General features: G+C 38.6%; 1 protein-coding gene across 1 annotated transcript in view; it reads right to left on the reverse strand.

Annotated features, from left to right (window-relative positions):
- Window positions 1–22146, reverse strand: part of LOC128703621 (cytochrome P450 3A21) — a gene marked incomplete at its 3' end in the record, with an annotated part of 97347 nt that overhangs the window by 55984 nt on the left and 19217 nt on the right. The window contains 2 exon segments of the mRNA XM_070086891.1: window positions 2002–2749; window positions 8497–8677. Coding sequence (XP_069942992.1) covers window positions 2002–2749; window positions 8497–8677 — 929 coding nt within the window.

Raw genomic sequence — 22146 nt, forward strand, 5'->3', positions numbered from 1 at the left:
TGGAGGCTCGTTTAGTGCCGCCTGCTGATCGCATTGACCAGATGTACCCTGCTGACGTCTCCTGTTCCTCTTGTTTCTGTTTCTTCGTTGAGGTAGGGGTGCAGGAGGTTCTTGACCTTGACTCCTGTTTGACTCCTCAGTCTGAAGAGCATTGTTCCATAGTTTCGAAATAAAGATACCCAACTGTTGCATATGTGTCTTACCTAACAACCTGTCGGTATTTTATACCATTTTAATGTTCAATCTGTCAGACATTGCAACACAAGGGTATCTTGGTACAGACCTGAAGTCAACTTCGACAACCTCTACTAGTGAGAACGGCTGGATTTGAGAGGGACCTGACCTCCCAACATCTGCGTTCTACTAGTGACCTACGTCTCACCTCCTGGCGCTATATAAGGCTCCATCTTGTCACTTCAACTCCATATTGTTTCAGACTATGGAACAATGCTCTTCTCCAGACTGAGGGACTGACCACCTCAAAACTTTAAGGGTGATGGACTGATTACATCGTCTTCAAGTCTCTTCTGCTTCTATCAACTTTTCTGTACTCGACTGAAGAAGCCTACTGTGCAGGCGAAACGTTTCGAAATAAAGATACCTAACTGTTGCATATGTGTCTTACCTAACTATCGTCCATCTTATTCCTAGCACTACGGCTGTTAGCATAATAAACACTGAAAGACTCTCCTTTCTCTTTACCCTTCCTGCTCATTTCTGTTTTTCTACTAAACCTATTACTGTCCTTATCACCCAGTGTCACTGGCTTTTCAATATCTACCTCGTTCTGCTTATTACTAGTTCCCCTAGAACTCATAATATTACTACACTGGGACTTCACTGTTTTCCTGCCAAAACCCATACCACTAACTATTCCTAGTTTAAAGTCCTAACAGCTCCCTCCACTGCAGTTGCCAGTGCCCCCACCCCAGACCTAGATAAGTGAACCCCATCCCTGGCATACATGTCATTTCTGCCATAGAAGAGGTCCCAGTTGTCAATGAATGTTACCGCATTTTCCTTACAGTATTTGTCCAACCAGCAATTGACACCAATTGCCCTGGACAACCATTCATTCCAACTCCTCTCCTTGGCAAAATACCACATATGACAGGGTTCCCACCCTTCCTCCTAATTATTTCTATTGCTGACCTATACCTGCTAATCAGGTCTTCAATCTTACGTCTGCCAACATCGTTGCCTCCAGCACTGAGACAGATAATAGGATTGCTCCCATTACCTCTCATGATGTCATCCAGATGGCTAACAATATCCTCCATCCCAGCCCCAGGAAAGCAAACCCTCTGTCTCCTACTCCTGTCCTTCAAGCAGAGCGCCCTATCCATATACCTAACTTGGCTATCCCCAACAACAACAATATTCTTACCTTCCTTGGTGTCGTTCGTCGTGACATTCCCAGTAGTCGACTCACGTTCGTCGGGTAGCACTGAGAATGTATTAGATGTTTCCACAACAGTTTCCACAGCAGTCTCTTTCTTCTTCATCGTTTCTACCTTTCCATTCGTCTTCTTGATCGTCAACTTCGTTCCCTGCTGTCCAGCCACTGACCAGTTTCCCTTCTTGACCTGAGGACTCAAAACAGGAGGACTACTACGAATCTTCTTGTTTTCCTCGGTCAGTCGCCGAATCTTCATCTTCACCATCCTCAATTCTTCCTTAAGCTGTTGGTAAAGTTGCTCAATGGAAGGCATCTTGGTTCAATCCGTGATATCACCACTCTACCTTTTTTCTCTGGGTAACACTGGATCTTTCTTAATTATACATGTTATAGTTTTAGATGTCTCTTCATTAGGATTGAAAAGAACACTAGTGTTGATACTCTTCTAGAAATGTTTTGATAGTGCATATGTGTCTTATTCCTATGATTAGTTTAATGATGAAACAGCCAAAGCCTGCCTCAACGATGTTTCTATTATATAATATTTTAATACTGTGGTATTGTTAGGATTATAAAATAACGGCTAATATATTAAGACTGACCTTGCTTAGATAGAGGGGCGATTTTTTTGTCTATTTCGGTGACTGAAGAGTCGTGAGTGATGCTCGTGTGGTTTTCATGGGCAGTAGTTGGAGAATTATGACCACTTTGTGTATCCAGGAGAATGTCCAGGTAATCTTCCCTTTTTTGACCAGCCTTCCGTGCTGCTATAATCCCCTTCACTACTCTTGTGAAGAATTTTATAGAAGGTGTGTCTATTTTCACGCCCAGAGCATTACAAATCCTTGGGTACATGGAAAAAAGAGTAAATTTGATAACCCTTGTAAGTGATGACCCAAAAAAAGCTGCTGCCCTTTTGGCAAACTCTGGTTCTTCATTTTTAAAAGAATTACATTCAATACCAAAAGCACAGGAAGCAATAGTGTCCATAGTAAACCGTCCAAAGATATCCTTCATATCAATATAAGGTTTCTGAGCGGCTTCTTTGAGAGTAAAAGAGACAAGAGTGTCAGCCTTGTTACAGACGAGAGGGAACATCCCACGTATCTTGCCAGAGGTGAATGTCGGAGTCATGATGGCTCGAAGTGCCTTCCACTCATCTCCGGACTTTCTGATTAGCATTTTATTAGTAATGCTTCCTTCTTCTGCCCGAAATATCTGTCGGTCAACAAAGTGATCGAAGTCTTTAACAAGAATGCCTTTGAGAAGGACTGGATCACCAATCATTAGGACAGGAAGAAACAGATCATAGAGGCCACATAGCGATGCTCCACCGTACTTGTGATATACCTGTAAGTATAGTCAGTAATTACAATGTGAACAAATTAATCCCAATACTCTGACTTTATTCAGATAAATTTTATACTTTTCATGTATTAAAATTATTATATATTTGGTATTTGGTGGTAAATACCTCTTCAAGGGAGGTTCTTAAACAAGGCACGAAGAAGCTACTGGTATGAGGAATCGAACCTTTCAGTCTTCTTCCTCCGACTAAACCTAAATACCCCCACTCCTCCCTTCCCAGCCCCATCCTCCCCTTCCCTCCTCCTTTCCTCATCCCTCCCCTCTCCCTTTCCTGTTTTTGGCCTTTGGGGTACTCCCGTTCCTAAGTTGGGGAAAGAGTATCGTTGTCCATCCCATTCCGTTGAGGTCCTTGGTGGTGGTGTAGTTTGTCATAAAATCTGGATCATCTAGAGATGACCCGATCCCTCTCGGGTCTCCCGAGGGGCAGCTTACGATGTCTTTTCGGTGATGGGTGTGTATCTGGAGGCTGCCAGTCGGATTCCAGGGGGTGGTGGCCGAAGGAGGTATGCCTACACCAAGGAGGTATGCCTAGTGGTGGGTTTACGACCGCCTTCTCTTTTGTCTACTGAGGTGATTCGGTGGATGTGAGGTTGCTTTCCTATATTGCCGGTTTACCAGCATCTGCACTACTGGCCGCATTGAGATCCTCTTGAGTGCAAAGGGGATCTACAACTCTTTCATTCCTCCTAGGAGCTACACCTCCATGTTCCCCCATTTTTTTCTTTTTCCTTTTTTTGGGGAAAAAAACAAAAAAAAAAAAAGTAACCTAAGCATGGAATCCCAGATTTATGAAACTACACCTCCAGGACCCCTGTCTGCTGCGGCGCCCTTTCACTACCCTACCTCGTTATCGGACCATTCTTCAGACCTTTCTAACACCCCAGTACCTTTTGTGGGTAACATTTCGTTGCCTGCTCCTGGTACTGAGGTTCCGCCTGACTCCTTTGATACATCTGACCTCCGCAAGTCATTGGCTATGCTTCCGGCTTCTCCCTCTATGGTGCAACGATTTTCAGATTGCCCGCCCATCATATGGTGGACCACCTCCTGTCCAACACCTAAACGATCATTATCAGATGACACTGCTTCGATTACTTCTCACTCTTTCCAGAAGAGATCAGCACGACACTTATTCCCTTTACACATTACATTTCAAAGTACACAATGGACTACGTTTTTCACTCTGCAACCGACATCTCCCACTGACTATCTTCCCGATCATAGTATCAGCAAGGCACTCCTGCACAATGTTGGTCAAAATATTTCATTTCATGCTCTTCGAGTGGTGCACGCATCGTCATGGTACGAAATGCTTGCTAGGCTCACAATCTTTCCCTTCTTTCCTCCATAGATGATATTCCTGTCACAATTCGAAAACACACTTCTCTCAGTTTTTCAGTGGTACTATAGTTCTGTCTCATACAATTGTTCAATGTGATTTCCGAACATGTGATGCCAACATTCTGAAGAAGCTTGAGCTCCAAGACTTCCCAATTCTCAAAGTGGACACTTACGTACTACCTGCTCACGAGCGGAGACTTTACCCCTGCAATATAACTAGCTTAGCTTTTGGCTGCCGAGAACTTCCATCTTCAGTTCATTGTGCAGGACACCGTTTGCAAGTCCGAGAGTTGATCCCTACACTACAACAGTGTGGAAATTGCTGGCACTTTGGCTTCGGCCACCAAGCGAAATACTGAAGGTCCATGGTAGAATGCTCAGTCTGTGGGTCTGCCGACCACACCAGTATATCCTGCAGCCTACCTCCTTCTGGCCTTAATTGTAATGAGTCTCACCCGGCTTATTCTCGTCATTGCCACTTTTACTTAACAGAACGATAAATCTGCTTCTCAAAGAGAAAGAAGGTTTTACTTACGCCATGGCAGTCTCTAATCTCTGCGTCCAAGGGAGAATTCCAAAACTTTCTTATTCTAGAGTTACTACAAGGCTTCCTCGGTGGTACCTATTTCCACAATCTCCTTTTTGGTCACAACTTTCACAGTTACCTTGCCCTGGACTCCATCGCCTCATACTGTCTTCATCTCGCTCACATGATTCTGTATCTACAAGACTTCCCACAACTACACCTTCCCTTCGCCTCTCTGCTTCTCTAAAGCCTAAAACATCTCCAAAGTTCAAATCTCATTTAACCCCTCCTTCACTTATCCTTAGCAAACATTTTTCCTTTCTGGTCTCTGTACCTTTCCAGTCTCTGTTACAGGTGTGGAGGTTCATCCACCCCCTCGTACAGTTCCCTCCTCTCCTGTCCCCTCCCAAGTTTCTTCCAAAGTTAATTCTAACCTCTCATCCCCCCCCCTTCTTTGGTAACTTCCATCATCTGTCCGATCTTTACTCACCCCCCCCCTTCTATCTCTATGCCATACTATCTGCAACTTCCTTGTCCTCTGAAACGCTTGAGGCTATCTCCGAATATACTGAAGAGACAAAACTAATGATGGACACCGATCCACCTCCCATCACTCCTTCTCCTCCTCACTTTTCTAAACTTCTTTTTTTGCAGCGTTTAATCCTTAGCTGCTGACTCGTCTTCCACTACCTCCAGATGTAGACTTTGCTAGCCCTCCTAGTCCGGAGACACCTGCTGCTTCATGTTACCAGTATACTTCTCTTCGCAAATCATGACTTATTTAAAATGGAATATTCGATGCCTCAGGGGTAATCGGGGTGAACTTCGAGTGTTGCTCTCCCAGTTTTTCTCTGTTTGTGTCTGTTTACAAGAACCTAAATTATATTCCGTTGCTAGCCATCCTGCCTTGGGCTATATTTAATTGCACTCATCGGATCATTTTTCCGATGGAACTTTTAAAGTACACGTCTCATATGCACTGGTATACCACACCATCAGATCTTTGTTCATACTTCGCTGCATTACACTGCAGCCTGCATCTTCTTGAACAAATAGTATACAGTCTGCTCTTTGTAACTTTCTCCTTCTCTAGCATTAGCTATTCTAGAAGTTGCATTTCTGGTTTCTTCCTTACACCACCTCTTTTGTTATTAGGTGATTTTTATGCTCATCATTTTCACTGGGGGTCTCATTGTGACTCTCGTGTCGATCAGTCAAAGGCTTTTCTCACTTCTCTTCCCCATTTTGACCTTCGCACTAAATCTCTCTCTCTCTCTCTCTCTCTCTCTCTCTCTCTCTCTCTCTCTCTCTCTCTCTCTCTCTCTCTCTCTCTCTCTCTCAGTTTGCTCCTCATCAACTGCACTCAACTCTACCTGGTCTGTGCTCCCAGATTTACATGAAAGCGATCATTTTCCTACCCTCCTTACTTTCCATTCGTATTATCGCCCTCCTCGATGCCTATGTTGGCAATTTGAACTGATGGAACGTCTAGTTTATAGACGTTTGGTGAGACACATAGTCTCTCCACTAGTCAATTTGGTTTTCATAATGGCTGCTCAACTATTGACCCCTTACTCCGCTTAGATACCTATGTTCGTAATGCCTTTGCTAGTAACTACTCAGTTATCATAATCTCTTTTGATCTTGAAAAGAGATATGACACAACTTGGAGATACAACATCCTGGTCCTAGCTCATTCCTTAGGCCTCCGAGGCAATCTGCCACTTTTCCTTAAAAACTTCTTATCTGAGAGACATTTGTATGTTAGGGTTACTAATTTGCTTTCCCCGGACTTTGTCCAAGCTGAAGGTGTCCCTCAGGCATGTGTATTTAGAACTACTCTTTACTGCTAGCTATAAATAATCTGGCCTCTGTTCTCCAATCTAGTATTTGGTCATCACTTTACGTTGATGACTTTGTTATAGCTTGTACAGGTGCTGACTTCTGTCTAGTAGCAGCCTCACTCTAGAATGCTGTCAACCGTGTTTCCCATTGGGCCACTACTCATGGGTTTATTTTTTCTGGTGCTAAAAAGCACCAAATTACTTTTGCCAGATGTTCTATTGTCCCTGATACTCCACTGCACCTGTATGGCTCCTGTATCCCTGAATGTGATATGGTCAGATTTCTCGGCCTTCTGTTTGATCGCCATCTGTCCTGGAAACCTCACATTACCTCCCTGAAAGAAACTTGCCATAGCCCCCTGAACCTCCTTAAAACCTTCGTTTATTTTTCGTAGGGGGGGAAACGGATCGTCGAACTCTCCTTTGACTGCATTCAGCCCTAATTTTATCGGAACTAGGCTATGACGACCAAATATATTTCGCTGCCTCTCCCGCAACTCTTTCTAAACTTAATCACATCCATCATCAGGGATTGTTTTTATGTTTAGGTGCTTCTCGCTCCTATGTTTAGGTGCTTCTCGCTCCTCACCTGTCGTGAGCCTTTGCAGAGGCAAATGTTCCATCCTTGAACGATCGCCGTGATGTCCACTGTCTCCGCTGTGATAACTTTCACGATCCATCTACATACAGGATAGTAACGCCACCTTTATATGTTCATCTAGCATCTAACTTTTCTCTTCCCCTCCCCCCTCAGAGGTTTCAATGGTTCATATCTATTTTTCCCCACTGCCGTACACGAAACCTCAAATATCTATAATTGGTTCTCGCTCCGTTTTCCTCAACCACTTCCAGTCTCATTATTTATCATGCCATTGCAGTGTACACTGATGGTTCTAAATCTTCTGACAGTATCGGGTTTACAGCAATGTTCCCAGAAAGCATTGTGCAAGGTCATTTATTAGACTTGGCTTGCATTTTTACAGCTGAACTGTACGTAGTTCTCATTGCAGTTATCCATATTGCACCTGTGCCTACCTCAACGTTTGTGGTAGTCTCAGACACCTTTGGTGCTTTGCAAGCTATTAAAAAATTTGATTTACCTCATCCCATAGTTCTTCGTATGCAACTTTGGTTGTGCAGCATTTCTAGCAAAAACAAAGAAGTCATTTTCTGCTGGATCCCTGGTCATGTTGATGCTCAAGGCAGTGAGTAGACGGACTCTGCTAAGGTCAATGGTACATAACCCCCCAGTTTCATATAGAGGTATTTCATTCTCATACCATTTTGCTGTATTCTCTAACCACCTACGTAACCACTGGCAACAATGTTGGTATGATAAAACTCATAACAAATATGTTCTATCAAGCCAAATTTAGGTTTCTGGCCTTCTTTTCATCGATGCCGAAGTTGGGAGACTACGCTCTCCCGTCTTCACATCGGGCAAACCCGTCTTACTCATGGGTATCTCATAGAGAGGTACCCTGTTCCACCCTGTGAAAATTGTCAGGCTCCAATTATATTTTGCCATATTCCATTGGACTGTCTTGTCTAATCGTCGAGCACACAGAATTTACCTCCGACATCATCACCACTCTTGAATTCATACTTTATCTTCCCTCCTTGCTGACAGCCCCACCTTTGACTCAGACTCCCTCTTTGTCTTTTCTGACAGCAACCGATTTATTACACAAACTTCGATAATACTTCATTTAACACTCCTCTCAACCCTTTCTATCTCTTCCTCTGTTATCCTCTCCACCTTCGCTACTCTCTGATCTAGCAACAACCCCTTGTCTGCAGCACCGTATGACGCTAGTGGGTTTAGCGCTTGGTTTTGATTATGATAATAATAATAATAATAATAATAATAATAATAATAATAATAATAATAATAATAATAATAATAATAATGGTGATTAAGACATATTTCATTTACAAAAAAAAAATATAGTTTCATACTTCCCTTAAAATCATTTGCAGAAGCTTTTGATGACAACCATAGAATGGCGAGAACTAACCTCGTCGAAATATTCCCATCGAGACTGAAAGAATGCTAACTTCTTATGCATGTGTCCCAGGAATGGTAGAAAAGGTGGGGTGGGAATACCACGGGACGACCAGTAGCTGTGGCGCCAGCGAGAGTATACATAAGCCGCCAGCACCAGTCCTGCTACAAGCAACCACACCTCCACACTCGCCCTGAAATCAAATATACTCATTAGTAGATATTTTCGATTCCTTTGTAATCAGTCAAGTTAATCCCGTTCAAGGCCGTGCAAGGGAATTACTTATGTACCTCGGGTAAGCTCTTAGAAGAGCGCCCTCATGCAAGTGTTTTTAATCGAATGAGCATATTTATCTGGTACGTCCCAAAACACCACAGAAAATACACTTATTTTCCTCCTGTGGCTTTCTTACTTTGTTCATGCAAAAACCAATATTGTTTATAAAGACATAAAGCACTGGGGCATTAAATTTAGAATTTAAAATATGAAAATAAAGACATACTATATATGTATAGAGCCACGATACTATAAGGGGAATATCAGCGATTATGGCATCAACTACATTACCTAGATGGTAGTAAAATAGATTTTGAAGCGGTAATATAGATTTTCCATCGTGACACTTGTATTATACCTGGTTTACGCATGTTGTTGACTACAAGCAACTTTCATGTGTATCAAAAAAAATATTCAAAGAATGTACACTGAAAGGAAAAAGCAGTGTCGCTAGATTAATGTCTAATATTCTTATTAGTATACCCATTTTCTTTTTTTTTATGTTACTTCCAGTATCATAGTCTCGATCAGTAATGGTTTTAACAAGCAATGACATCTCATGTAACTGGCGAAGTTTAGTGTCTGTCATGCCAGCACCAATTTGTCCATGACTGGCACAAATGTCATGACTTGGCTGATAAAAGGTGAGGGGGCGGGAAGAATGAGGAATAGATTATGTTTTAATAACACTGAGGACCATATAAAATATTAATAAATAAATAGTAAAATTTAATGTATGACTGTCAGCATAAATACTATTATGATTAATTTGGGGGAAATTAAAAACCACATTCACAGTTGCTCGGTTATAATCTCAGTAAATTTTATAGTTTGCCGCAGTTAACAGACACACACTGTAAGTTACCACAAAAACTGTTACCTCCATTACATAATCCAAAAAACAGACATCCCTAAATATAAATACCAAACTATTCTGTACATAAAAACATCCTATCTAATAATTACACATGCAAACACTGTATCCAATATTACTATTAATGGCCACCCAAGTCAAGAATCAAGATACTTAAAATCATGATAATATACTTATTTCACAACTTTACACTTCAGGAATGCTCCAACCTCTTTCCAGTTGTTTGCTGGCCCTTTTATAATCCTCCAGGGCTCCAGCCTGTCCTTACATCTCATTCCCAGGCTGTGACAATGATGGTTATCTACAGTGACTTGTGACACGTCCACTCTCAATCATGACTGTACATGCACTGAGGTAAATGTCATTTGCTACACATCCCTACATCCTAACCTACAAAAAATATCATAGCACTATACAGTAAATTACTAACTTTCTAACTTTTGACAAAAAACAGGGGTATTCTTAGCACATTAAATAAATATAAATATAATTTAAAATAAAAAAAGAAACTTATAAAATATTTACTTTCCAAAAATTTTGTACACAATATTAAAAAAATAAATATGTATCTAATTATACTTTATAACAGTTTAAAGTTAATCCCAGACCATACTATGAGACCCAACAACCACTGACAGTATATATATATAAAGTGTGAAAATTTTGTACAAAATTTCCTAAATGAATAGTAAAATAATTGCATATTAAAATGTGATGCTGATTTGACCCTTTCGAGAAATTTCGAGTAAGGAAGGATGTAGAATAGCCAGTAGTGACGCCAGAAAGGAGATGCCATTTGTAATTTGTGGGCACTGGATGTCGTGAAAAATTCAACTAATGTGGAAATTTATTTGGTCCCTAAAGTTCCACAGGACAGATCCAGCATGGTCGTAAGGGACGGCTGAGCTGGATGGCCCTTATACCCCACCCAAACATGAAAGCATTCTCTCTTGTTGGTGATGGATTGTTGGTAGCCATGTATTTAATTTATAGATTTACTCTTCAGGGAAGGAGTAGGTAGTTTTACTGTTAGTATATTAATATTAGGTTTACTAAGGCAACTGTAGATAATAATAATGTAGACCTAAGACCTTAACATAGGTAGTAATAGGCCGATAATGTAGGCAAACACTAGGATAAGTTAGCTAGGGAGAACTGGCAGCCCTAGTTTGAACGAAGAGACGAGGGTCTGGAAGAGGGACCAGCTCGTTCTTCTTAAGACAGACACCAACTGGACAAGACATGCCGTGATCAGCAGACGGCGCCCCCACGTGTCTTCACATCTGAGACCTGGGGAAATCTGGTAGAGGCACCTCGATGTACCGTAGATGACCTCCGTCAGGCTCATACAGTAAGACAAGACCTCCTTTATCTCGTAGATTTCTGGCCAGTATCTGGGGAGATTGTGAGTGAGTTGTTCGGTGGGCCCGATGTGCAACAGGCAGAGCATGCCCAGTAAGTACCAGTATCTCAGAGCAGTCTGGAAGCTAGTGTCTGAGTCTGCATAGTTATACTAGGGGATACATACCCTCTTGGATATAGGAATTTCTGAGGTGCAGGCAGGACACTAATTACGATTGAATATTGCAGGAATTAAGGCTCCCGGTTGCACGTGGTTTCTGAGGGGAAGTCCAAAGGGGCTAAGGCTAAGCTTAGGGAAGTGAAGATCAGGATATATGCTGCAACACCAAGTAAGTTATAATATGAATTTCATTTGTGTACCCAGCAAGCCTAATCATATACAATCCACAATTTTAATTTACCAGAGTAGCTGGTTTTAATATTGTAATTATTAATTTAATGTCAGGTCTAGCTTTTTGGGAGGGTGGGAGGGAGAGGGCTTCATGGGAGTAACAGTTTGGCGACCTGCTGTGACTAGTCCCCCTTACCTCACCCAGATTACTTGCAGGTAATAATTCAGATAATTCCTTGTAAACCTCCTGCAGGTAATATGCTCACGTAAGAATAATAATAATAATTCACAAAAACCCTTTTGGTGCTAACTAACTCGTATATGTAATCAGGAAAAAAATAATTTAATGATTTGATTGAAAGTAATGCATTGCTGGGATCACATATAATTGACATTACTTAATTATTTAATGGTGTTTGTGTGGTGGATTATAGTTGACACAATTAATTGAATTTACATGGCCAGTGGGGCTGGAATTGTATTTCTTATACATTTGCAATATTAATGGATTTGTGTAATTTTATTAATTAATTGCCGAGCCCAGTGAGGCTAGAGCTGTAATTGCTATTATTGCTAATTTGCTAAGCTCATTTAGGGATAGTAATGATAATTGTCTTCATTCTGATAATAATAATAATAATAATAATAATAATAATAATAATAATAATAATAATAATAATAATAATAATAATAATAATAATAATTACTATAACTATTTTGCTAAGCCAGGAAATATTTGGCTAGGATATTTGGTGCATATATAATAATTATACCGGTGTCTCATTTTATAATTTGTATATAAAGTGTTCATTAATTGAGTCTAATACATAAAGGAGCCATGGATGAGAGTAATGTAATTAATGTGAATGGAAGGTCCATGGGAATTAAGGCAATAAAGGCCTGATTAATTGCAAAAAAAAGGCCATGTAAACAGAGCTTATAATAAGTTGGTGGCAGAAGAAACTGTGAATAAGGTTTATTTAGAATTATATTTTGAATCGTTACAAATTAGGTATATGTCATATAAATTGTATTACACAGAATATGAAGGTGATCTGCTGGTGAACTGTGCAGATGATAAAGAGAGGGAATTATTTATTAATATTATGAACTGGAAGAGAAAATACTGTCAAGTAAAAGTGAAGCATTAAATAAATTAAAATGTGTAAATACTGTGGTTGAGCAATCTAGTAATGTAAATACCAGATCTTTTCCTAAACTCTCATAGTTAAGTCTGCTAACATTTAATCCAGGAGAAAACTGGGAGGAATTCTGGTCAGTATTTAAGGCTGCTGTACATGTGAGGAATGACTTAGCGATTAATTTAAGAACTAGGGAACATAATTATCATAATTTGCAACAATTTAGGGTCAAATTAGAAAGCACGCTTAAGTCCTTGAATAATAGGTTTGATTTGGATGAATCAGACTGTACATTAAGTGCTGTGTTACAGAATAAATTAAACTGCATGACTATAGAGTGTTTATATAATAAATACCACAAGGTTATTTTACACTGAAGGAAATAAGATTAGGTCTACAAGAATAAATTGTTCAACTAGAGACAAAGCCAACAAAATAATCCTAAGAATGTAACACATGATGACTATGATGTATCTGTCAGGTCTCACAAATGGAAAAAATATCCTAATGTTAATAATCCTTACAATTCATCCCATGAAAACGGTTGCATAGGCACACATCGGGTGGCAGGATCCAAAAATAAAGGTTCTCTACATCAAATTAAGAGGAATAAGTACCTCAATGCGAGTAGCCTAGTTAATAATGGGCGAAAGAGGGATTGTCTTTTCTGCAAGAATTGTAATACTAATGAGTCATGGGCTGTTAAGATGGTAAGTGTGGAAAATACTGTATGTATTTTCCGGAAATACAGTATTTTATATGTAAATTGATGGCCTATATTGTATTTAATAAAAATTATATTATAAAAAATGGGAAGCTCGGCGCCTGCGCGGACGAGCAGGGGGAGTCGCCATGTTTTTTTGAATGAGCCAAATAAGAAGAATTTTCGTCGCTCTAGAGGTTATATTGGGCTTAAATCTCTCAAATAGGAGCCGAAATTGTTGGAATTGCAGTCCTGCATAACGAGAGAATCAGGCGACTGGACAGGACTCCGCAATTAGATGAAAACAGGATATTACCCCCAGCTAAGTCATGTCTATATATTTATGTTCATAGTTCTGGCCAATATTATCATAAATGTAGACAGGGGGTTTTTTGAGTATGATACACAGTAATCTCCAGACAAATTGGTGAGTGTTATGATTATAAATTCTCCTTCTGTTATATAAATGTGTATATGTAATCATTTATTAATTTTAATATACAGTCCACAAAAATTATAATAATTTTACCAGAATTCCTGGTGTGTATGTACATTTCATTTGCAATTAATATAGGTCTAGAGCAACTTGTGGAGAGATAGATGGTAGGTATCGAAGGGGGACATTTTTGCGACCTAGGTGTCCTAAAAATTCCTACTTGTCTCTGTAACTTTGATAAATAATAATTATCTTTGTTACCATTTACTTGTATGTATGTAATGAGATTCATCCAGGTAAATGTAATTTTCCACAAATTTAGTAGCCCTTTGGTCCTTGTTCGAACCAGAGGTAATTAGTGAAGTCATTAATTAGTGAATTAATTACTTAATAATTATATATGAAATGACAGAAGGAGGTGGATGTTAGGTCCACAAATTTACTTAATGTGTAGTGGATTATAATTATTATAATATTAATTTTGCTCAGCCAAGTCTGGCAAAGATTTATATTAGTGTATTTGTACAACATTAATTTTGCTAAGCCAAGTCTGGCAAGGATAAGCTCAAGTGTAGCTAACATTATTAATGTGTATTTAAAATTAATATTATAATTTTCTTACATGTGTAATTACTAAGCTCAAGTGTAGCTAACATTATTAATGTGTATTTAAAATTTATATTATAATTTTCTTACATGTAATTGCTAAGCTCAAGTGTAGCTAGGATTTATTCAAAGGTAAGTTGTAATATTTACCTTTTTGAAGTGCATAAATTAGTACATAATCAGTGTTATTAATAAAGTTGAATTTAATACATTGCATCATGGGTGAAAATGAGGAAATTAATGTAGAAGACAAACATATGGAATATAGAGCAAAAAAGGCATCACTACAGGCTAGAAAAGGTCATATAACAAAGGCATATAATAAATGTTTGGAATTAATGAATCAAGAAACTGTGAATACTGATGATTTAAAATTGTATTTAGATGCTTTGGGGAATAGATATGATTCATACAAATTATATTATAACAAATATGAAGGAGATTTGTTAGTAAACTGTGTAGATGAGACTGAAATAGATCTTATGATTAATCAGTATTATGAATTAGAGGAAAAGATTCTTTCTTGTAAAAGCCAGTCCTTGAATAAATTATAATGTGTAAACCAGGCAGTTAATCAATCTGGTCCAACAAATAAGATGTCTGTGCCAAAACTCCCAGAATTATGTTTACCAGTATTTAGCCCTGGAGAAAATTGGGAGGAGTTTTGGTCAATTTTTAAAGCAGCTGTGCATGATAGGAATGACCTAGCCTGTGTAACTAAATTATTTTACCAGGACTTTGGGTAGTTTCAAATTTAGGTTGGATAAGTACATGAGTGGGAGGGGTTGGATTTGAGAGGGACTTGCACATCGGAGCTTGTTTCTTGGGTGGCATTGAAAATTGGGTTGGTCAAATGTTTGTTAGTGGGATGAATTGTAAAGGACCTGCCTAGTATGGGCCAACAGGCCTGCTGCAGTGTTCCTCCTTTCTTATGTTCTTATGTTCTTATGTTCTTATGAAAGGACAGATTAGAGGAGATGCTCACATACTCATACAAGCCTTTCCCAATGTAGATGATTCTTACAAAGAAGCAGTTGACTTGTTGGAGGTCACTTATGGTAATATAGAACAAAATAGGTTGGATCTAGTGAATAGCATTGTAATTTAAAAACTTCAGATCACACTTACAAAGGTTTACAGCAGTTTAGAGTTAAACTGGAGAGCACTCTCAAAACTTTAAGTAATAAATATAATCTGAAGGAATCAGACTGGTTATTGAGTGCCATGGTACAGAATAAATTAAGCTTTAAAACACTTGAATGGATCTCAAACAAGTATCACAAAGGTTATTTTGGTCTGGAGGAAATAAGACTAGGTCTACAAGAATTAATTCTTCAGTTTCAGACCAGCCAACCAACTCATTTTAAAGATGCAACACATAATAACTCTGAGGTATCTGTCAAGTTTCACAAAGGGAAAAATAATCCCAGTGTTAATAATCAAAATTCATTTCCTAAAAAGAGTTGCATAGGTGCATATCAAGTAGCAGGAATCAGAAATAATGATTCTCCACAAGGTAAGAAGAATAAGTACCCTCCTAAGAGTAGCCCAGTTAATAAGAAACCAGTCAAAGAAAAGAGAGATTGTCTCTTCTGCAAGGGTACTCATTTTTCTAAGAATTGCAATGCATACAATTCATGGAATGATAAAGTTGAAAGATTGGAGGAACTTGGCAGATGTATCAGATGTCTAGGTAATCACAATGTAAAGGATTGTCATGCCAAATTAAACAACTGTTATCGATGTCACAAAGGAAGACACCATATAGTCATGTGTAAGGGTCTATATGATAGTGTTGATAATAATGAGAATGTTGACAATCCAGACACAGCAGTGGCTAATGTAAAAATTGCTGCTAATGTTAATAATGATGGTTTTGCTTAAGTAGCCTTACCTATGTTACAGGTAAAAATTGATGATAAAAGGCATAAATAAAAAAATGTAACTGCATTATTAGACCAGGGATCCAAGCGTACTTTCATAAAATGTAAATGTCTTGATGGTATGAAAGTACAGATGGGAGATCCTACAACTCTAAAATTATCTGGTTTTCTCTCAGATAAAAGGGCTCAATTGTATGACACTGTTTATGTAACTGTCAGGTTGGGCAATGAGAAAAAACGTGTTAATGCAGTAATTGTAGATAGACTTCCAGAGAAAATATCTACAATAGGGCTTAGTAAAGCTACAGAAAGACTTTCACATAATGTAAATTTAGCACCTTCTGGGGTAAGTGATGATTCTGTAGGCCCAATAAATATTTTGATAGGTAGTGACTATTATGCCTCCTTTGTAAAGGGTATGGTAAAGAAATGTGGTGCCATCCTTTTAAAGACTGCAGGAGGCCATGTAATGTATGGTAGGATTCCTCGTAATAGTAATGCATGACTAGAGGAAACTACAAATACCGTAACTGTGTGTCTTACTCATGAAATCGTACCCCAGTATAATTCTTCCATAGAGGATGGTGTTGAGCCAGTGCATAAATTGTGAGAATTAGACAGCATTGGAATAAATGTAAATGAAGAAAGTCCAGACGATTCTTTTACTCAGGAACAATACGTGAGAGATGTAAAATTTGAATCTGGACAATACTGGGTACGACTTCCGTGGAGACTGAACCATCCAGAATTGCCCACTAATCACAGAATGGCATATGGACAATTAAAGGCTCAGCTCCACGAACTAAGACACCAGAATTGTTGACTGCCTATAATGATATAATTACTGAACAATTAATTAATAAATTTATAGAAGAGGTACCTCTTGAGCAAGCAAAAATTTATGGTCACTATTTGCCACATCACGGAGTGAAGAATGATTCTAAGACCACTCCTCTGAGGATTGTGTTTAATTGTAGTGCCAGGAGTAACAAAAATGTACCTAGTTTAAATGACTGTTTGATGACAGGTCCGTCGTTGACGTAAAAATTAGGAGATATCTTATTAAATTTTAGGATGAAGAATTATGCCTTTATGACTGACATAAGTAAAGCTTTCCTAAGAGTGGGTTTACAAGAGGCTGACCGGGATTGTATCCGCTTCTTATGGCCTGAGAATCCTAGTGACCCACTTAGCCCTCTGAAAACCTTTTGCTTTAGGAACGTATTATTTGGTGCTACATCCAGTCCGTTCCTACTTCAAGCGACGATAAATGCACACCTTAAATGTATAGGAAGTCCATTGAGTAAAGTAATGAGCAAACAATTTTATGTGGACAATTTCCTAGGTGTGACGTCAACTGAAGAGGGACTGTTAATGACTTATGGAGAGGCTAATAAAATAATGCAAAGTGCAAATATGCCTCTGAGGGAATGGAATAGTAATTCGTCCAAATTAAAGAACAAAATAAGTAAAGATTACCCTGAAGATGAAGTGCCAAAATGTAGTAATGTATTGGGATTAACTTGGGATACTGAGAGAGATTTGTTAATGTTAAAACCTAATAATTACAGTATGCCCAATAAATTAACTAAGAGAGTCTTGCTTGTTGAAGTTTCCAAATGTTTTGATCCACTAGGTTTAGTGTCACCCCTTACTATAAGAGGGAAATTATTAATACAGGAAGCATGGAAACTTAAATGTGCTTGGGATGAAATTCTACCTGAGGAATTCATTAACAGGCGCGATGAATTAATTGGTGATTATGAAAAAATTCCAATGTTGGAGTTCCCACGCCAGGTGGCCAATCCAGATGGGAAAAATATACTCCACATTTTTTGTGATGCTTTAAAATTGGCATATGGAGCAGTTGCTTACCTTCAATGTAATAGTGTTATTTCTCTTGTTATGTCTAAGGCTAAAGTGTATCCAATTAAATCACATACCTTACCTCAGTTGGAATTAACAGCCATTTATGTAGGTGTCAAATTAGCTAATTATATAAGAAATAAGTTGCATGAGATAAATATTAGCGACACTGTAATTTGGCCTGATAATGAGGTATCCTTACAATGGATTCGTAATGGAAACAGTAAAATTGTTGAAATTAATCAGATGCAAGACAAGTATAATAGTTTGGGTCAGCATATGTTAACATTTAATCATATACCTGGTGAGGAGAATCCAGCAGATTTCTTGTCTCGAGGTTTACCTCATGCTAAATTTGTAAATGCTGTATCATGGTTTAAAGGACCGAGCTGGTTGGTAAATAAAGCTAATTGGCCTATACAAAAGGCGTATATTGCTTCTGTTGAAATTACTGTGACCACCACTCCAATAGTGTGTCCTTCCTTAGCCATTGATATAAATAGGTATTCTTCTTTACCCAAACTAATCAATGTTACTAAGATGGTGTTTAAATTTCTAAACAAGATGAATATCTCATATAAGTTTTCACATCCTCTTGAATATTGGATAAAGAGGGTACAAGAAGAAATCTATGGAAATGAGATTAAATTGATGATGGAAAGTAAAATTGTGAAAGGTTCCATAATAGAGAAATTGGGGCTGTATTTAGAGAACAATGTAATTAGGTGCAGAGGTAGGTTACAAAATGCTGAATTGGGTGATTATGCTAAACACCCTATCTTACTGCCCAAAACTCATCATCTAACAAATTTAATTGTTTTAAATGCCCATAAAAATGTAATGCATGGTGGGGTACAAGATACCTTAAATTGTATTAGGGAAACTTTCTGGATTCCACAAGGATGGCAAAGTGTAAAAAGGGTGATTAAATCTTGTATAATATGTTGCCGTGTGGAAGCCAGATCCTGTATGTACCCAGGTCCTCCACCATTGCCAAATGAGCAATTTGAGTCGTTTAGCAATGAACTCCGCCCGGCCACAGTGTGGAAAATACTGTATGTATTTTCCGGAAATACAGTATTTTATATGTAAATTGATGGACTATATTGTATTTAATAAAAACTATATTATAAAAAATGGAAAGCTCGGCACCTGCGCGGATGATCAGGGAGAGTCGCCATGTTTTTTGAATGAGCCAAGAAAACGTTAATGAAAATAAGAAGAACTTTTGTCACTCTAGAGATTATATTGGGCTTACACCTCTCAAATAGGAGCCAGAATTGTTGGAAATGCAGTCCTGCATAACGAGAGAATCAGGCGACTGGACAGGACTCCGTAATTAGATGAAAACAGGATATTACCCCCAGCTAAGTCATGTCTATATATTTATGTTTATAGTTCTGGCCAGTATTATCATCATAAATGTAGACGGGGGTTTTTGAGTATGACAAATTGGTGAGTGTTATGATTATAAATTCTCCTTCTGTTATATAAATGTGTATATGTAATCATTTATTAAATTTAATATACAGTCTACAAAAATTGTAATAATTTTACCAGAATTCCTGGTGTGTATGTACATTTCATTTGCAATTAATATAGGTCTAGAGCAGCTTGTGGAGAGATAGATGGTAGATATCGAAGGGGGACATTTTTGTGACCTAGGTGTCCTAAAAATTCCTACTTGTCTCTGTAGCTTTGATAAATAATAATTATCTTTGTTACCATTTACTTGTATGTATGTAATGAGATTCATCCAGGTAAATGTAATTTTCCATAGAAAGATTAAAAGAACTTGACAGATGTTTAGGCAGTCTTAATATAAAGGATTGTTATGCCAAACTGAACAATTATCAAATGCCACAATGGAATGCATCATGTAGTAATGTATAAGGGTTTGTATAATGATAATAATTATGATGATAATAACTATCATGAGAATAATAATGTTAACACTGAATCAACAGTTATTAATGTAAAAATTGCAGATAATATTAATAATGATGGCAAAACTGAAGTAGCCTAACCTGTGGTGAATGTAAAAATTCGGGATTAAGGCATAAATCAAAAAATGTAACTGTATTATTGGATCAGGGATCTCAACTCACTTCATAACACTTAGCTGCCTTATTGGTATGAAAATGCAAAACGGGGATCCTACAAATCTTAAATTATTTGGTTTTCTGTCAGATAAAAGGGCCCAGTTGTAGCACATTGTGTATGTAAAATCAGTTTGGGTAATGAGAGAAAACGTATCTATGCAGCCATAGTTAACATGCTTAAACAGAAAAATCTCTACAATAGGGCCTAGAGTAGCTACTGAGAGGCTTTCACAAAATGGTCTAGAACTGGCACCTTCTTGTGTACATGGTGACTGGGTGGGGCCAATAAGTCTTCTAATAGGGAAGTATAAGTATTCTAATAGGGAGCATTTGTTATTGTTGTAATCTAATAATTGTGTTGTGTCTAATAAATGGATTAAGAATCTTGCTGGCTGAAGTTTCCAAATGCTTTGATCCACTAGGCTTAATGGATCTCCCGACTAGTCGCAGTGTTGTTATTGATTAACTACCACTCGTTCATGGTTACAATACTATATACATATACTGCTTGTGGAGGCTAGTACACCAAACATGGAGTAGAATGAAATTAGCTCTGAGGCACCCTCACCATCATATGTACTCGGATCACGGTACAACACCTAGCTCTGCTGGGTGTGTGATGTGGAGAAATTTTCTCCAGGAGGGGGGTATCAATCCCCTTCAGCCCCTTTCAGCACTGAAGGGCCCAGCCCTCTCAGAAGGGGCAAGCATCTTGTTTACTGCTACAGCAAGTAATTGATCCCAGATGCAGTACCAGTATGCGACGTGGTCAAGCGACCAAGGCTCCGTGCAAGACTCCAGTGTTTCAACGTGTATTTTAATAAAAGACAGTCCATCTCTTACCTTAGCAGGACAATTTAGGAAAATCCTGTTCCCACTTCATTACCATGGTAAAGAAAGTGTACATTGCTGTCTATGCTTAAGACAGCAAGAATCAAGCATTCTGCTTTGCTTCATGGAGGAAGTGGCAAAGGTGCTAGGTCAGCTTTTCCTTTATGTGCTAGGGGTAGCGACGTTGTATGAAGCTGTGGCATCTTCAGATTACTTTTGACTCTACTGAGAGTCACAATGACACCAGGATAACCAACAAAGAACACTGATCTGTGCGTTAGTGTGAACAAAGTGTCGCACAAAACACAATGAACACTTACAGAGAAGTGTGATCAGCTTCTTTAGTGATAAGATTGTGAACAATAAAGACAAATCTTGTGGAACATAGTGTACCAGTGTGCATACTCCTAGACTATGGAAGATGTGGACATCCAAGGACACTTCAGCTTCTATCAAGTCACCGATACCTGTCGAAGGTGTGAAGAACACCATAGCTCACGCTACAAGAGCAAGGTGGGTTACTTATTTCTTGTAGTATGGGGGACTGTGCAGTTCTTGAGTCGCAAGGAGTTTGTAATCAACCTATAGTCGGCAGTGAAGTGCGGACTTTTGAGTCCACACAAGTACATAAGTCAGCCATCAGTGAATGAAATATGCTGACATAACACCCCCTAGGGGTAATTTATAATCTTACAAAATATAATTAATTTCAGCCTGTTGAGAAATGATCTTCGACAGCTTCTCAAGACCTCGTCTGCAGGGGCAGCTGTGCAGGCGATGAGCTGTCTTTCTAAGCTAAGTGTTCTCTATATTTAAACTATAAACTTAGCTGGTAATCCATTTCTCAACATTTTGGTCGTGCTCGAACCGGATAAAGGCCACACTGTGATCCAAATATGTTGTACTACAGTGTACAAATAACCTACGAGCCAAGGTCCTTCGAAAAAAGCTGTAAAACTAGTGTTTTACAATACAATCAGTATAAATGAGTCAATCCAAACTCAATTACAGAGAATGGGCAGCCAAAAAAAAACGGGCCCTCACCCAGCGTTCACCCAAAGAAAACAGAAGCTGGCACCCGTCATCCACTGCTCCCAAGCTCGAGAAACGCTGACTACAGCAGCAACCCAACTGATGTTCAGTTTGTCTGGGTGTATATACACATAGTGTTTATGATGCTTATAGACAGAAATTAAGAGACGAGATTGTGTTCAAATTTCTTATAGATATAACTGTTATATTAGAGGAAA

Source organism: Cherax quadricarinatus, chromosome 20, assembly GCF_038502225.1.
Source record: "Cherax quadricarinatus isolate ZL_2023a chromosome 20, ASM3850222v1, whole genome shotgun sequence".
Taxonomy (NCBI): Eukaryota; Metazoa; Arthropoda; class Malacostraca; order Decapoda; family Parastacidae; genus Cherax; species Cherax quadricarinatus.